Genomic DNA, 19,372 nt, shown 5'->3' with positions numbered 1-19,372 from the left:
CTCGGTGTGGGAGCGGTCCCACTCCCAGCACTGGGTCACAGCCTCTGTCACTCAGCTCCCTCCGGTTCTCTCCAGGCACCCGCCCCGCACAGCCTGGCGTATGCCCCTTGACCTGCGCCCCCTGACCTGTGCCCCCTTGCCAGGCCCAGTTTAGCCACTGCTGCCCCCCCACCCCTATTCCTCAGTTTGCGGCTTCCTTTTGGTTTCTTCAATACCTCGACACCTTGGTTTTATTTTACTATTTCAATTATTAGTTCACTTTCTCCTTGTTCCCCCTTTTTTGTGACATCTCACTAAATGGTGAGATGTAATTGGTACCTTATTCACATATTTGGTAACTCAGTGAAATACATTTCTTCCTTTTATATAACATGCAGTCTAGAGGGTAATTAATGCCTTCAAACTGACTAATGCGTATGTATGTGTTTATATTTATTTCGTTATTTTGTCCTGGCCGCCTTCCTGCACCTGTTGTTTCTTTCCCACGTTGTTCATGTTTTCGCTTTCCTACCACATTTTTTTCCCCACAGCACCAGTGAAACCTGAATGGGAGGAAGATGTTTCGGTGCTGAATGGGTTAAGCAAGTGGCAGCGTTTCAAGGAAGTTAACCATAGTAGACTTTCTACTTTTCAAGAAGTTGAAGTTCAGAAAGGCTCGAATTTGATCTCACGTTGACTGAATATTTGCTCTGAATATCAGATTTCATTTGTATTAAAACGCAACTACAATGAATGATTGATTGAAAAACATATCTCCTGTAGATGGGATATTTCGCAAAATGTATGTTAACTGGTATGTATATTAATCAGATAACTGCGGTTATACGCACGCTGATTGGGTTAACTAGAACTCCTGTTCCGCCTCTAGTTGATGGAAATACAGTACTACACATTGCTTCTGGGCAGAGGTGAACTGAATTTACAACTGCATAGATTGCCAACACACCTACTGCTTTGTCAGAAAAAAAAATCTGGATTTTGCAGTCAGCTGGCAGATCTGGAATTTAGTGTGCTGAAACTAAGTAACGTCCAGAATAGGAAACCTTATATAAAAGAATTATTTATAAGAAAGGACTTTAGGTTATACAGTTCACTGTCCTCAAACTGCTTTTTTAAACTGCTTGACACTATTGATTTGACATAGTTGATTAACAAAATGGATAATCCTGCATTCATCACCGATGACAACCTCAATGTAGAACAAAACTCAAAACAAGAAAACGTTGCACAAATAGAAGTGCCTAAGCAAGAGATTGAAGAAGGGCCGTGTGGCTGGGGAAGATTTACACCAAGCTGGATTCAGTGCTGCAACAATCCAAAAGGATACTTGGTATTTTACAGTCTGCTAGGTATCATTCAAGGTAATTTTTAAAAATAATTTTCTTACTTGTTTTATCTTTTATTTGATTTGTGCTGAATCTGGTCTGTCATTGAAAAGAAAACAAATAGATAAACGTTTTACTTCTTAAAGTCTTAAACCAGTGCTTATGATATGTGAGAATAGGGTCATAGAGTCATACAGTCAGGACATGCTATCATACAACTCCCTTTCGGCTGACAGGGGATTGTGGATTGTTCATGTTTCTACAGCTGTGATGAATGACGTTACATAATTAAGCAGAATGTATTGAAATTTAGTTTTCTTCTTCGTCTTCTACTTAACTGACTGAAAATATTTAACCTGAATTTTCTTTTATTTAGCATGAATTAACTAGAAACCAATGGGTCAAATAAATTTAGGTGTAAAATTGGTTTTACATTTAGATCATAATCTGTGTATTACTGCTTTTTCTTCAGATGAATGGACATATTTTAAATTTGAAACAAGGAGACTAGGATATTGTTTTAAGAAGATGTCCATTCTTCCCTCTGGCGCTTACTGTTGCAAATTAATCTCTGAAGGGAATTTTAACATAGTTGCATACCTGGGTTTGGCTGTTGTTGTGGAAGGTAAATCAACAGGGCAGATATTCAGCCTGTTGAAATAAGACATACTGTCAAATAGATCAAATGGCTATGCTTTAATAGTGACTGTCAAAGCCACAACACCACCTCCAACCAGCCTGCTTCTGAACCCTCCCTGAAGTCTGCAGGATTTTCTATAAGTAGCACACAAATATATACAACAGCAACTGTGTATTATACACTTTCTTTTCCAATACTGCTGGTCTGAATGTGTGAGTGCTTGTGTTTGGGGCTATGGTTGGCTTCCACATTTGTAAGAGTTTCGACAGCCCTCTGGGTAGACAATTCTACAGATTCACTACCCTCTGAGTTAAACAAAGATGTCAACTCAGACCTATTTAATTTTTCTCTTATTCTGTGTGTATCCCTTAGTTCTAGACCCCTAACCAGGTGAATCATTCTTTCTACTGTACTTGAGAGTTATAAGCACAATCTTCTCAATATCTCCTCATGGGACAGACATGCTATCACAGGAATTAGTCATCTACTTATATCCTTTCACAGGTAAGGCAACCAAAACTGTACAGAATGGTCCGGTAGAGCCTCATCAAGCTTCTATATAATTGTAGAAAGTAATCTTTACTCCTGTACTCCAATGGTCTTGCAATAAAGATCATCATACTGATTACTTTCTGAATTGCTTCTACATGTGTTAGCATTCAGTGACTTTTGAACAAGGCCTCCAGATCTTTTTGGACATCAATACTTCCCAATCTCTCACCACTTAAAAATACTCTACACATCCCATCATCCTACTGAAGATGATATATATATATATCACATATATCCATATTACATTTTATTTGGCATGTCCTTACCTACTCACTCAGCCTGCCAAAATCTCCCGCTGAAATCTCTTTGCATCTGAAAATGACCTGCTTATTCCTCTTATTAACCAATCCTCAAACCATGCTGATATGTTACCTCCCCATCGCATATGCTGTAGTTTGGTTTTTTAACCTCCAGTGTGGGATTTTATTGAAAGCCTTCTGAAAGTACAAATACCCTATGTCTTCTAGTTTCCCCTTAACTACTCTGCATCATCAAAAAACTCTTAACTGGTTCATTGAACCTGATTTCCTGTTCATAGATCCATATTGCATCTGCACAATTCAATCATTATTTTCTAATTGCTTGGTTATTACATCCTTTACAATCGATTGTTATTATATATCATAGATATAATAGTATTTTTGCTACTACTGACATAAAGCTAGTAGACCTATAGTTCTGATTTCTTCCTTCTCTCCATTAAGTAGTGGGGTTGCATGGTAGCCTTCTGATTTGGAGATATCATTCCACAGCCCCTTGAATTTTGGAAATTACCACGAATGGATCCACTTTCATAGCCACCAATTCCAACATTCTGGGATGCAGAACATTGTGTCTGATAAATTTTTCAACTTGAAGGTCATTAATTTCTCAAAATTTCTTTTACTCACGATAACTTTTTTTTAGTTCCTCATTCTCAGCAATTCCTTGGAGTTGTGTTATGTTTGGGAAATTTCCTTTGTCTTTCTCCATGAAGACTGACAGAAAATAGCTGTATTATACTTCTGCCATTTCCATAGCTTATAATAAATTCTCATGTCTCTGCCTGTAATGGACCCATTTTTATCAGGCATGATTTCCCTTTCACGAAGCCATGCTAACTCTCTGCTTAATTAGATTATGATTTCCAAAATGTTCTGTGATTGCTTTCTTAATATTGATTCCAATACTTTTCTAACAATAAATGTCAGGCTAGCTGGCCTCAGTTACCTACTTTTTGCTCCTCTCCCTTTTTGAATAGAGGTGTCAAAATGACAGTTTTCCAATCTTCTGATACTTTTCCAAAATGCAAGGAGCTTGGAAAATTACAACCAATCTATCCACTATCTCTTCAGCTACCTCTTTTAGGATCCAAGGATGTAGACCATCAGGGTCGGGGGACCTATCTACCTTTAGCCACACTACTGTGTCTAATACTACCTCTAATGAAGGTGATGATACTTAATTTCTCCCTTCTTTTCTTTGGTATTGTTGGGAAGTTTGAAATATCTTCCAGTTTTTGTCCAGTATGTGCAGGAGGATTTCCCGATGCAGCATGTAGACAGGCCAACAAGAAGCAAGGCCATATTGGATTTGGTACTGAATAATGAACCAGGCTAGGGGTTAGATTTGGAGGTAGTGAGCACTTTGGTGATAGTGACCACAATTCAGTTATGTTTACTTTAAAAGGGATAGGTACATAGAGCTCGGCAAGAGTTATAGCTGGGGGAAAGGCAAGTATGATGCGATTAGTCAAGAATTAGGAAAGGAAACTGTAGGGGCTGGGTAGAATTGAAACATGGAGCTTGTTCAAGGAACAGCTACTGCGTATCCTTGATAAGTATGGACCTGTGAGGCAGGGAGGAAGTGGTCAAGTGAGGGAATCATGGTTTATTAAAGAAGTTAAATCTCTTGTCAAGAGGAAGAAGGAGGTTTGTGTAAAGTTGAGACATGAAGGCTTAGTTCGGGTGCTTGAGAGTTATAAGTTAGCCAGGAAGTAACTAAAGAGAGAGCTAAGAAGAGCCAGGAGGGGACATAAGAAGTCTTTGGCAGATAGGATCAAGGAAAACCCTAAAGCTTTCTATAGGTATGTCAGGAGTAAAAGAATGACTAGGGTAGGATTAGGACTAGTCAAGGATAGTAGTGGGAAGTTGTGTGTGGAGTCCGAAGAGATAGGACAGGTGCTAAATGAATATTTTTCGTCAGTATTCACACAGGAAAAGACAATGTTGTTGAGAAGGATACTGAGCTATTGGCTATTAGACTGAATAGATGAGGTTCATAAGGAGTTGGTGTCAGCAGTTCTGGAAAGTGTGAAAATGGATAAGTCCTCTGGGCCAGATGGGATTTATCCTTGGATTCTCTGGGAAACTAAAGAGGAGGTTGCAGTGCCTTTGGATTTGATCTTTTTGTCCTCATTGTCTCTAGGAATAGTGCCAGAAGTTTGAAGGGTGGCAAATGGTGTCTCCTTGTTCAAGAAGGGGAACAGAGACAACCCTGGCAATTATAGACCAGTGAGCCTTACTTCTGTTGGGGGCAAAGTTTTGGAAAAGATTATAAGATTATAAGGTGATTTATAATCACCTTATGGAAAGGAATAATTTGATTTGAGTAGTCAACATGGTTTTGTGAAGGGTAGGTCATGTCTCACATACCTTATTGAGTTCTTTGAGAAGGAGACCAAACAGGTGGCTGAGGTTAAAGCGGTTGATGTGGTGTATATGGATTTCATTAAAGTGTTTGATAAGATTCTCCATGATAGGCTATTTCAGAAAATACAGAGACATGGGATTGAGGGTGATGTAGCAGTTTGGATCAGAAATCAGCTAGCTGTAAGAAGACAGAGAGTGGTGGTTGATGGAAGATGTTCATCCTAGAATTCAGTTACTAGTGGTATATTGGAAGGATCTATTTTGGGGCCATTGCTGTTTGTCATTTTTATAAATGACCTGGATGAGGGCATAGAAGGATGGGTTGGTAAATTTGCGGATGACACTGAAGTTGGTGGATAGTGCAGAAAGGTGATGCAGGTTGCCGAGGGACTTAGATAAGCTGCAGAACTGGGCTGAGAAGTAGGAAATGGAGTTTAATTTGGAAAAGTGTGAGGTGATTCACTTTGGAAGGAGTACCAGGAATTCAGAATACTGGGCTAATGGTAAGATTCTTGATAGTGTGGATGAGCAGAAAGACCTCAGTATCCACGTGCATAGGTTTCTGAAAATTGTCACCCAGATTGATCGGGTTGTTAAGAAGGCAAAAGGTGTATTAGCTTTTATTGGTCAAGGGATTGAGTTTCGGAGCCATGAGGCCATGTTGCAGCTGTACAAAACTCTGGTGCGGCTGCACTTTGAGTATTGCGTCCAGTTCTGGTTGATACATTATAGAAAGGATGTGGAAGCATTGCAAAGGATGCAGAGGAAATCTACCAGGATGTTGCCTGGTATGGAAGGAAGATCTTATGAGGAAAGGCTGAGGGACATGAGGCTGTTTTCATTCGAGAGAAAACGGTTAAGAGGTGACTTAATAGAGACATACAAAATGATCAGAGGACTACATAGGGTGGACAGTGAGAGCCTTTTTCCTTGGATGGTGATGGCTAGCACGAGGGGACAAAGCTTTAAATTGAGGGGTGGTAGATATAGGACAGATGTCAGAAGTAGGTTCTTTTCTCAGAGAGTAGTAAGGGCATGGAATGCCATGCTTGCAACAGTAGGCAACATTAATGGCATTTAAATAGTCATTGGATACACATATGGGTGATAATAGAATAGTGTAGGTTAGACAGACTTTAGATTAGTTTCACAGGTTGGCGCAACATTGAGGACTGAAGGGCTTGTACTGCATGTAATGTTCTATGTTCCCCAATGGGATTTCACTAAAACATAAGGAGCCAAGACTGCAGATTCAACAATAAAACAGAAATTTATTACACACATAAAAAATGATAATAAAGCAAACCAAACCAAGCCTCTGATTTGACGGATGGTTTATCTGACTATACTGAATGAATGTAAATGTATCCTATTTAATATTGAGAATATCAAAATCACTATTTTTGATTGCCACCACAATCTACATTCCCAAGCTTCATCCTTCTCTCTTGCAACAGTGAGGTTGAAACAGACTGTTTGCAATCTTGGTATCATTTGGTCCCAAGATGAGTTTTTAATCTCATCTCTGTATCATCACTAAGATCATCCCTGTTCACCTAGGTCCTCAGGGCAGTTCACGAATTCCAGCAATTTGGCCCAGTTCCAGTTGTTGATGTGAAGATAGGAGAATTATGTCCAGACATGAATGACAAGAAATACTGGGAATCTTCCACATCTATTGCTGATTCAATATTCCTTCAGTGTAATGCAGGACCATCCATTCTTTTTGATATTTTATGGTTATAATAGAACTTCATTCCAAGCTTTCAGAGCAATTCTGAGAAAATTAAATCCACTAATCCCTGTGCTCCTGCTCATATTTGTCTTGCTTCACCTGCTGATGAAACCCTTGTCCATGCTTAGCTAAATGCTATACTCAGCTTTCCAGATCAGTTTCCTCACTCTCACTGTCTAAAATACAAAGAATTCTAACTCTTAGGAATTCTCTCCCAAAAGACCTTGTGGGTCAACCTACAGCACGTGAACTAAAATGGTTCAAGAAGGCATCTCACCACCAGCTTCTCATGGGCAACTAAGGATGGCAATAGATGCTGGCCAGCCAGTAATGCCCACATCCCATGAGTGTATGCAAAAAATGTCATCCAAAACTCTGCTGTCTCCATCACTAAGGATTACAGGTTGAATTGCTGGCAGTAAGGGGTGTAAAATTATACTGTGACAAATTAACATCAACTGTTTCATTACAAATGCTGACATAATAACACTGGAAACAAGTTGACAGGACAATGTATATTTCAGAACACCTGACTTAGGTTGAGTTAATGGAGAGTGTAAATTGGGAGGGAAAATCCAATGAAGGTTAAGTTAAAGCCTGAGCCATTTCAACTCCTGACTTCATTTGCAAGCAGGTCAGTTAATGTTGGCAATTAATATTAGCCTTGATTAAGAGCAGCAGCAGCCTTGCCCATTTCTGTCACTATCAATTAAATCTCAGTTAGGTATGTAATGCTCCCATCACTTCCCATTGTGCAGCTGCTCCTCTTACCTACCAGAGTTCATAAGTGAGAAACTTGTGTGACACTGGCAAAACTGTAATTGGCAAATGCCAAACAACTATCTCACTAATTGTCTTAGCTTTCTATCTGCCAATTCAGGTGCACTGCTGTTGACACTGCAGTGGCATCTCTAGATAAAGCATGTGGCAGCAGGAACAAAACAGGGAGTCAGTATGACATTTTAATTTCTCAAACTCCAACCCAGCTTTTAAAGGCCTCCATAGGGCAAGGAAAATGTCATCCATTCTGACATGTTTGGTAAGTCACGAGTTCTTAAAATGCACATTTGAAGAAATGGCAACCTGCAGGTTGAGCAAGGGCAGTGAGCAACCATCTGTCACATTAGGAAGAGGAAGTAGGGACTGCCTGGGAGTGTTGACTAGTTAGAGGCATTTAATTATATGTAAATTTGACAGAAACAACTCAAAGAGTCAGAGGAATGTAGTACTGATAGTAGATTCTTTTAGTTAGAAATAGATCATCAATTTACAATGCAATTTAAAAAGTCCTGACTGGTGTGCTACTTTAGTGCCAAATTAAGGGTTGTCATAGACCAGACAGAAAATTTTCAATATTATTCCGATTATAACTAGTGACATTGGAAGAAATCCTGATAAGAGTTCTGGATATAGGGTCTCAGCAATTAGGAGCCAGATTAAAGGGCAGGACTTCAGGCTCAGAAATAAGGACCATTTTTGGAACCATGTGTCATGTAACAACAATAAGTTAAGTGACTGGAAAAATTATGTAAGGGATGTTGGTTCGTAATATCGCATAATATATTCTTTCTGCCGTTTGGATACCACAACAGCTCCAACAAAATAAACTTGTAATTGTGATTTTAAACAAAGATAGCAGAAGTGCATAATGTCTGCAAGTTCACAGAATATTATAACAGGGAGGTCTGTGACTTGCACTCAATTGAAGCATTTGTTAACCAAAACTTGCAAAACCGGTCACTTGATTGGTTTTATGCAGTCCTTTTTTGCATGACTCCAAACAAATATTCTGATACAGAGCTTCCAAGCTCAGTGTTTACAAAAAAAAAATTAAAATACATACATTCTGGAAACCAGATATAACTTTCCTGTCAGTGACTCTCTCTCTTTTGTATGGAAGCTTGAACTTTTCCAAAACAAGCACAGAGAATACAAGAGAAACAGAGTTATATTTCAAGTCCAGTATGACTCTTCTTTGGAACTGAGTTCTATTTCTCTCTCCATAGAAGCTGTCAAACCGGCTGAGTTTCTCTAGCATTTTCTGTGTTTGTTTCAGATTTCCAGCAACTACATTATTTTGTTTTTTATTTAATTTTTTTTTGAATTCCTGACTATTCCTTGACTGGATGAGCACAGCTGTACTAAATTACAAGAAGTGCAACACCATCCAGAACAAAGCAGCCGGCTTGATTGGCACCACATCCACAATCATCAACCATCTCCACCAGTGATACTCACAAGCAGCAGTGTGTACAATTTACGTGATGCTCTGCAAAAATTCACCAAAGATCCTTAGACAGTACCTTCCAAACCTATGACCACTTCCAACTTGAAGAACTAGGGCAGCAGATACATGGGAATGCCATCAGTTGCAAGTTCCCCTCCAAGCCACTCACCGTCTTGACTTGGAAACATGTCACCATTCCTTCAATGTTGTTGTGTCAAAATTGTGGAATTCCCACCCTAAAGACTTCATGGGTCAGCGTACATCTATTGCATCTGTTCAAGAAGTTAGCTCACCACCGCTTCTCAAGGGCAACTGGGGATGGGTAAGAAATGCTGGTCAGCCAAAAACACACAAATCCCACAAGTGTATTAAAAAAAGGGCTTATCAAGGAGGCAGGTTTCAAGATGCAGCCTAAAGGAGGAAAGAGAGATAGAAATGTACTGAGATTCAGGGAGGAAATATGGTTGCCATAGCTATGACCATAGTTAGATTTCTCGCTGAGTTTTTCATTATTTTATTTTATTCTTTTATTACTGTTCTGTATTACAAGCTGGAAATAACAGATGGACTTTGGGCAGCTTGGGTTAAAAAGAAAAGAATAGACCAGAGAAGCATTTTTTATTTGTGAGGACAGCCCTGGAGGCTAGTTGCAGGCTGAGCATTGTTCAAAAGGTTCTAACAAACACGATGGCTCCCAGAAGAACATTGTGTTTATTCAGAAAGCAGAAGCTGGCTATGTTTCCTGAGAGTTGGTTCTGGAATACTGCTAGGATGGCAGAAAGATTTGAGAACTTTCTGCCTAATCAATACACCAGCTTCCAGAAACCAAAGAGAAGAAATCTACATTAGAAGTATGGATGTCTTTGCTTGGATGAATGGAGAAGGTGACTCTGATCAATGTTTCAGGAAAAATGGCTAAGAAGTCCACATTCATGCCTGTGAACAATGCATTGTGAAGAACATTTAAGTAATTTGGCCAATTTTGTTCGTTTCTTCTATTTATCCCTTCACTGTGTTTATTTGTCTGTCTGTCTATATAGAGTCATAGAGTCATACAGCATGGAAACAACAATCCAACTTACCTGTGCCAACCAGACATCCCAATGTGACTTAGGCCCATTTGCCAGCAACTCATTCATGCCAAACAGATATTGTAAATTAATCTTGCCCCACATCTTATTCATATACCCATCCAGATGACTTTTAAATGTTGTAATAGTACCAGCCTCCACCACCTCCACTGGCAGCTCATTCCATATATGCATCACCCCTTTGTGTGAAAAAGTTGCCTCTTAAGTCCCTTTTAAATCTTGCCCCTTTCACCTTAAAACTATGCCCTCTAGTTTTGCACTCCATTGCTCTGGGAAAAAAGACTATTCACCCTATTCACATCACCCCCCCCATGATTTTATGAACCTCTATAAGGTTACCGTCAGCCTTAAATGCTCCCGGGAAAATAGCCCCAGCCTCTTCAGCCTATCCCTATTGCTCAAACTCTCTAACCCTGACATGATTCTTGTAAATCCTTTCTGAACCTTTTCAAGTTTCACAACATCTTTCCTATAACAGTAAGACCAGAATTGAATGCAGTATTCCAAAGGTGGCCTAACAGATGTCCTGTATAGTGGCAACATGACCTCCCAACTCCTATACTCAATACATTGATCAATAAAGGCAAACATATCAAATGCCTTTTTCACTATCCTGTATACCTGTGACTCCATTTTCAAGGAACTATGAACCTGCAGCCCAAGGTCTCTTTGTTTGGGAACATGGGCCAAGACCTTACACTTAAATATATAAGTCCTGCCTTGATTTTCGCAACCAAAATGCATCCATATCCCTTTAAATGTTTCCGATTTATTTTCCAATTCAGATGCCTTTTAAATGTTATAATTGTACCAGCCTCCACCACCACCTCTTATAGCTCATTCCATGCACACCACCTTCTGCATGAAAAAGTTATTCTTCAGGTCCTTTTTAAAATCTTTGCCCTCTCAACTCAAACCTATACCATTTACTTTTGGACTCCAAGGAAAAAGATCTTGGCTATTCACCCAATCCATGCTCCTCATGATTTTATAAACCTCTAGGTCACTCAGCATGTGATGCTCCAGGGAAAAAAGGCCAGCCTATTCAGCCTCTCCCTATAACTCAAACCCTCTAATCCTATCAACATCCTTGTAAGCCTTTTCCGCACCCTTTTAAGTTTAACAACATTCTTCCCATAGAAGGGCTACCAAAATTGTAAATAAAAACTAAAAGAACTGCAGGTGCTGTAAATCAGAAATGAAAACAGCAATTGCTGGAAAAACTCAGCAGGTCTGGCAGCATCTGTGGAGGGAAATCAGAGTTAACATTTCAGGTCGAGTGACCCTTCTTCAGAAGTTCTGAGGAAGGGTCACTCAACCTGAAATGTAAACCCTGATTTCTCTCCTCAGATGCTACCAGATCTGCTGAGTTTTTCCAGCAATTTTTGTTTTTGTTTGTGGACCAGAATTGTCTACAGTTTTCTAAAAGTGGCCTCATCAAAATCCTATGCAGCCAAAACATATCGTCCCAACTCCAATACTCAAAGTTCTTTCATGTGCATGGGGCTGAAAACAAATGTTTTGAGATACAAATATCAAGTGTCTGAGAATTAATTATTCACAAAATCTGGGATTGGTTATACAAAAGTCTGATGAGGAACCATTTGAGTGTCTATTTGGGGACCTTTGATGGTTTCATTTTACAGGATTGCGAATACAGTGGTAGAAAAACTGCTTTTGTTCAGCTGTCTGTCTCTGTGTTATAACACTACAAATGCTGAAATGATTAAAATTCAGAATGCTCAAAATTCTAAGGAATTTTGGAGAATGGAAGATGGAGATCTGGCCAGGGGTGTGTTGGAATATTGAAATTCATGGTTAATAGGGAAAACAAAAAAATACGAATTGGAATATTAGCAGTAGACCTGCTGCAGCAGGCCAATCCCACTCTCAAATTTGTTTTCAAAGACCCTCATTGCCTCATCTGCAAGCCTGTTCCAGCTTTTTTCAAATGTTTCCTTGTTAGTTCTAGTTCTTACCAGCATTTCAATGAGTTACATTAATCCTCTCTCTAATGAAAAATAATGTGCATAGATAGAAAATAAATCCTAAAAATGTCACAGGAGTTGTCAGACTCCCCTTACGAAGCTAGAAATCCTTTTAGATGTTTATTGTAATTTTGACATCATTTACTTAACAGGATCACCTACCATCACCAAGTTAGAATTGACAATGTGTTTCAATTTATTTCTTTGCAATACTAGAATTAAACTGAGTATGTTGTCTAATGTAGATTGTATTAGCCTTTTATGGCAGGATATGGATCTCTTGCTCCCTTGTTATCTATACAAGTGTGAATGAGAAATTGCACATATAATATTGCTTTACCACTAGAAAGTTTATGGGTGAATATTTTTAAAGTATTTAAAATAACTGTAATTGGGATAAGACATTATGATTAACAAGAGCAATGCATTTAGAAATCAGAAAACCATTGAATCTTATAAAGAACGAGGCAATTTGGCCCAACATGCCAATTCTAGCTCTTTGAAAGAAGTGTCTATTTAGGTCCAATCTCCATAGCCCTGAAATTAACTCTCATTAATCTAATTACTTTTAGACTGTTACGATTAAACTGTTGAGTCTGCTTCCACCACACTTTCAGCTATTGTCTTTCAAATCGTAATTACTTAGTACTTTTAAAAACCACTGAACTTGGCCTGTGGTTCTTTTGCCAGTTATTTTATATCTGTACCTTCTGGTTACATCAAGTGCAAACAGTTTCTGCTTATTAACTCTTGTAAATGATTTTAAAAGCATATACTAAATCGCTGTAAAATCTCTGCTCCAACTAAAATCATCCTTGCTTATACACATTCACCAGATAATTGAAGTCGTGTTTATAGTACCATTTTGGTAATTTTTTTTGTATCCAATGCCTTAACATATTTCTTAAAGTGAGGTACCCAATACTCTACCTGGGCACAATCAGAGATTTACTAAAATATATGAAACTTTCTTGTTTTTGTACACTTGGCCTTATGGGTATGCCTAAGGACTCTCTATGCCATCTTAACATCCGTCACAACAGTTGTGTACCTTCAAAGATTTCTGTACACAAATCCTCACATCTGTGTTTATATGCATCTCCTTTAATTTGTACCATTTTGGTTATATTGAGCCTACTTTCTTCTTTCCACAGATCATCACTCTCCCTACCTAAAATTCCATCAACCTTCTACCAATTAACCAATTTGTCGACATCCTCCTGAAACTTATGCTATCCTCTTCACTATTGACTAACTTTTCTGAATTTTGTGTAATCTTCATTGTTTGAAATTGTCCTGTAGATTAAAGTCCAGCTCATTAATAAAAATGAAATAAAGCAGAAGAGCGATTATTGAGCTCTCAGTGAATTTCCTCTCCACTTCCTATCAAGGATAGTGACTCATGACTGTAACCTGTCTTCTGTCCCTTAGCCAATTTAATTTGGTCTTTAACTAAAGAATGATAAAAATATGGAACTTGCTACCACAAGGAATACTGAAGCAGCTGGTATTGTAAAAGTATTGAATAGGAAACTGGACAAGCATATGAAGCCAAGCCACTTGTTTCTGTATCCATATTCTGTGTAATCTTTTATATGAACCACTTTCCTTTTAGTCCCATGGGCTTTAATTATTTTAACATATTTATTTGTGGTGCTGTATCAAATGCTTTTTGAAAGCCAGTACACACAACATCAGTGGCACTTATGGACCCTCTCCATACTTTTAAGAACTTTCAAGTACGTAAAGCATATATTGACTTTAGAAATAAATACTGTTGATTCACCCATGTTTTTCCAATTGACAGTTTTGTCCTAGCCTGTTACCTCCTGAATATTTTTCCAGACTGACAGTGGTTACGGGGTTTATGCCATTCTCCTTTTTTTAACAGGAGTATGACGTTGGAGACCAGTCTTCTGACATCACTCCTTTATTTAAGAAAAATTGCATTTTGGGGGCCAGAGCCTCTATTTCTTTCCACTTTTAATTTCTTCAGCAACTAGGCATGCATCCCATTCAGGATAGGTGACTATTCTACCTTTATAGCTGTCAACCTTTTTGGCATTTACACTGTCCGTCTTGTATCCAACTTATTTACTTCCTATTCCCTTACAGTGACATTAGCTGTATATTCTTTTGAAAAGACAAGTGCAAATGTGTCATCCACTTCTCAACCATTCTTTTTGGTTTCTAATCAACCCCGAGATTCTTATGTGTATGCTTTTACTGTTCAAATTGTTATAAAAAACTTAGATCAATATTTCCTCATCCCAAATGGAGGTGAGATGGCAAAAAAAAGGCAGCTGGCAGTGAGCTAGGCAGTGACCTAACAATATGACCAGAAATCCCACCTCCAAATCTTCCCTCCATTATTTTGTGGGTGCGAGAAAGGGTATAGGTGCCAAACCAAAACTTTGCCTGTTAAAGTAGCCATGAAGCTTATTGAGACCACAGAAAATGGCACAATTGTAGATGTAATGCAGTTTTCTAGGAGACGGGTGAGAATTGAGAGCCCTTAGCAATCACACCTCGTGAGTAGAGAGGTGAGTAGGAGTAGATTTCAATGAGCGTGCAAATTAAGTCTTTGAAAATTTATTTAAATTGTCTCAATTGGCTGAAAGGCCTCATGGTATGGACTGAAAAATTTAAGGAACATGTCAAGAGAACGTGGAGGATCAGAAATAAAGTCCTTGCTATTTCAGGGGCTGTGAGCTCATTTGCTATTGCCTGGGCTTCATGACGTTGAATCAGTATCCTCAACATACTTGGATAGCAGGAAAGTGCACCTGGAAATGGGATAGGCTCCACCACACTCTGAGACAATTGAGGTATCACACACGGCTAGTGAGGAATGGCCTTGAGCAGAAGGAGCACACGGTCATTGAGTCAGAAGCTTGGAGGAGAAGGATTGCTTATCCAAGTGGCATGATATACTGTGCCAGACCTAGTTATTTGGACATGTCAGAAAGTCCATGCTGAAATAGACTGATTTTCTACATAGATGGTCGCAGACATCAATGCACCTGACAGTACGAAATCCATACCTTTCTGCATTCGTAGCCAGGCCCTGGCAGTAGCATACAAGGTAACTTCACCTCTGGATCATTTAAGGTCTCAGCTGGAGTCCTCTGTAATATTTTAAAGTCATCTACAAGCAGCTATATCTCAATAATCATAGATACCGCTTTGCCAAGCCTTCAAATGCCTGCTTGATAGGACCTAAGTATGGCATTTGGATTTACTGCAACGTTGGGTTTCCATATGTAAAGGGCAGCATTGGCTGCATCCATATGGCTATTAGGGCACCGAGTTACAGGCTGCAGAGGCTCAATAACAGGAACGTCTACTGTTCTATAAATACATAGCTGGTGTTCTGTATACAACTTTCTGTTATCCTTCCATCCCACTCTCCTAGGTCTATGAATGAGTTGTATAGGATAAGGGCTACCCACTTTAGCTGTTATTCCTCACCTCTGCACATGCACCATGAATAAAACTCCAGAGGTGTTACAATGACAGCCAGTTACTAACAAGAACTTCATAAAGCAGTGAATCCATTTTTCTCAATGAGATTTGTTGCCTGGATCACTGACATCCTCCAGTAGTGAATTGTGAAGTATTTTTTTCAGGCACTATTGGAAGAGGACCAATATCCTGGTAGAGAGATTTGCTAGTGCTACTCGGGAGACTTTAAACAAGTAAGGGGGAGTGCAGTGGTGACCCAAAGAGATAGTGAGAAAAGAGATCGGTCTGAGGCTGGTACAGTTGAGAAGAGGAGCAAGTCAAACATTCAAGGCAGGCAGGAGCAAGGCAGAGGATGAGTTAGGACTAATAAATCAAACTGCATTTATTCCAATGCAAAAGGTAAGGTAGATGAACTCAGGACATGGTTGGCAACATGGAACTGAGACATCATAGCTATTATAGAAACATGGGTCAGGGATGGACTGGACTGGCAGCTCAATGTTCCAGGGTATAGATGCTGCTGCAAGGTTGGAAGGGGGCAGGAGACGGGGAGTGGTGTTTCTGGTTAGGGATAATATTGCGGCTGTACTTAGACAGGATATTCCTGGGAGTAAATCCAGTGAAGTTATTTGGATGAAATTGAGAAGTAAGAAAGGGATAATTGAGACCCTGGTGAAGAAAATGAAGGAGGCATGGGTTAGATATAGACAGCTAGAATTGAGTGAATCCCTATAGGAGTATAAGAGCATTAGGATTATACTCAAAAGGATAATCAGGAGGGCAGAAAAGGATCATTGAGAAGCAAATTTGTAAGGAAAGATCTCAGTTACCTGTAAGAATAATGGGGTTGTAATGGAAGGGGATTTTAATTTTCCAAATATAGACTGGAACTGCCATAGTGTTAACAGCTCAGGTGGAGAAGAATTTGTTAAGTGTGTACAAGAAAATGTTTTTATTCAGTATGTGTTTCTACGTACTAGGGAAGGAGCAAAACGTGATCTTCTGTTGGGATATAAAGCAGGGCAGATGACTGAAGTGTCAGTTTGGGAGCACTTTCGGGCTAGTGATCATAATTCTATTTTTTTAAAAATAGTTATGCAAAAAGACAGACCTAATTTAAAAATTAAAGTTCAAAATTGGTGGAAGTCCAATTTTGATGATATTAGGCAAGAACAGTCAAAAATTGATTGGGGGAGGTTATTCACATATAAAGGGATGGCTGGAAAGTGGGAAGCTTTTAAGAATAAAGTAACAAGAGTTCAGAGTAATACATTTCTGTTAGTGTGAAGGGCAAGGCTAGTAGGTATAGGGAATGCTGGATAATGAGAGAAATTCAGACTCTGGTGAAGAAAATGAAGGAGGCATAGGTTAAGTATAGACAGCTGGAATTGAGTGAATCCCTATAGGAGTATAAGAGCATTAGGATTATACTCAAGATGATAATCAGGAGGGCAGAAAGGGGACATGAGATAGCCTTGGCAAATAGGATTAAGAGAATCCAATGAGATTCTACACACACATTAAAGATGAAAGAGTAATTAAATAACTTGATTTCTTTTCACAGATGTTGCCAAACCTGCTGAGCTTTTCAAGCAACTTCTGTTTTTTTTTGTCAGTGGTGGGTAAGTTGTTGGAGGGGATTCTGAGCAACAGGATTTACATGTAATAGGAAAGGCAAGGACTGATTGAGATGGTCAACATGGTTTTATGTGTGTGAAATCATGTCTCACTAACTTGATTGAGTTTTTCAAAGAAGTGACAAAAAGATTTATGGAGGCAGAACGGTGGACGTGATCTTTTTGGATGTCAGCAAGACGTCCAATAAGCTTTTCCTCATGGTAGACTGATTAGCAAGGTTAGATCATATGGAATACAGGGAGAGCTAGCCATTTGAACACAAAATTGACTTGAAGGTAGGAGACAATAGTGGAGATAGAGGGGTATTTTTCAAACTGGGGGCCTGTGACGAGCAGTGTGTGGCAAGAATCAGTGCTGAATTCTCAGCTTTTCATCATTGAGATAAGTAATTTGGATGTGAATATACAGGGTATGGTTAGTACGTTTGCAGATAACACTGGAAGTGGTGGTGTAGAGGATAGCAAAGAAGGTTACCTTAGAGTACAATGGGATTTTGATCAGATGGGCCAATGGACCAAGAATGGCAGATGGAGTTTAATTTAGATAAATATGAGATGCTGCATTTTGGTAACGAAAATCAGAGTAGCATTTATCCACTTAATGCTAAGGTCTTGGTGAGTGTTTTCCAGCACTACACTCTCAACTCTGATCTCTAGCATCTGCAGTCTTCACTTTCACCTCCTTGGTGAGTGTTGCCAAACGAAGAAACCTAGGAGTGCAGATTCATAGCTCCTTGAAAGTGGAGTTGGAAGTAGACAGGATAATGAGGAAGGCATTGAAATGCTTGTCTTTGTTGGTTAGTGCATTGAGTATAGGAGTTAGGATGTATTGTTGGGCTGTACAGAACATTGGTTGGACCACTTTTGGAATACTGCATTCAATTCTGATTTCACTGCAGTAGGAAAGAGATTGTGAAACCTGAAATGGTTCAGAAAAGATTTAGAAGGATGTTGCCAGGATTGGAGATTTTGAGCTATAGATTGAGCTATCAGTTGGGGTATTATTCTGGAGTTTCGGGAGCTGAGGTAACCTTATAGGTAACTGGATAGAGTGAATAGCCAAGGTCTTTTTTCCAGGTTGGGGAGTCCAAAGATGGAGCGAATGGGTTTAGGATGAGAGGGGGAATAATTAAAAGGGACCTAGGGGCAATTCTTTCACACAGAGGATGACACATTTATGAAATGAGCTGCCGGGGAGGTGGTGGGGTTTGGTACAATTACAGCATTTAAAAGGCATCTGGATAAGTAAAGGAAATGAAGGTTTTAGAGAGATATAGACCAAATGCTGGCAAATGGGACAAGATTAATGTAGAATATGTGGTCAGCATGGATGAGTTGGGATGAAGAGTTTGTTTCCATGCTGTACACAGTCTATGATCATCTGCTCAATACTTCATAACATGGCCCAGTAAAGGAGAGTGACCTGTGAAGTTACAAAAACATGATACTGAGGTGAAGGTGACAGTGTCTGAGAGGATGAGACAGTGAATGTGGAGGAAGAGCTGTCTAGCGCATGAGCTTTAATGAGTAACCATGGTGGTGGTCAGGTCCTGGTGTCACAACAAGGTTCTATCAGGATGCCATTAGGGTGAAGCATAAACCAATTCAACAAAAGTCCAATTTTCAGATGAGGCACCCAATACCCTCACCCCCACCATCACAGTGTGTGTTTGGGTCTGTTCAACAGCAGTGTGCACATAAGATGATGGTCTCGCCCATCACCAATTTGCTCCTACAGTGTGACCCTGGTTATTTGCACAGTCATATCTATTGCCCAGCTATAGCTCAACGTTTAGGTTCCATTTCTAGTCTGGACCATCTCCTGGGCTTTGCGCACCCATTTAATTAAAGTATTTTTAAAAAAGGCAATTCTTCCATTAGGAGGGGTGGTGGGGCGGCATATTGAACTCATCATCTGTTCCCGTAAGTACTGAGCTGCCAGGTTTACTCAGTGTCCTGGGTACACAGTCCTCAAAAAGTTGAACAGCTGTATATGTATTCTATGACCCCTCAGCTTAAGCTTATTTGACAGAATGTGTGGCTAAGTGTCTATGTAACCTTTTGAAGGTTGGACTGAAGCTT

At 39.4% G+C, this 19,372-nt stretch overlaps 1 protein-coding gene across 1 annotated transcript in view; it reads left to right on the top strand.

Moving 5' to 3' along the window:
• The first annotated feature begins 919 nt into the window (after positions 1 to 919).
• LOC140484868 (solute carrier organic anion transporter family member 4C1-like) overlaps positions 920 to 19,372 on the top strand; it is a 168,221-nt gene continuing 149,768 nt past the window's right edge. The window contains exon 1 of the mRNA XM_072583602.1: positions 920 to 1,361. Within this exon, the coding sequence (XP_072439703.1) occupies positions 1,157 to 1,361 (205 nt within the window). The 5' untranslated portion in view covers positions 920 to 1,156. The remainder of the gene's footprint in view (positions 1,362 to 19,372) is intronic.

This window comes from Chiloscyllium punctatum, chromosome 2, assembly GCF_047496795.1.
Source record: "Chiloscyllium punctatum isolate Juve2018m chromosome 2, sChiPun1.3, whole genome shotgun sequence".
In the NCBI taxonomy this organism is placed as follows: domain Eukaryota; kingdom Metazoa; phylum Chordata; class Chondrichthyes; order Orectolobiformes; family Hemiscylliidae; genus Chiloscyllium; species Chiloscyllium punctatum.
This window is presented reverse-complemented; position numbering and strand designations above follow the sequence as displayed.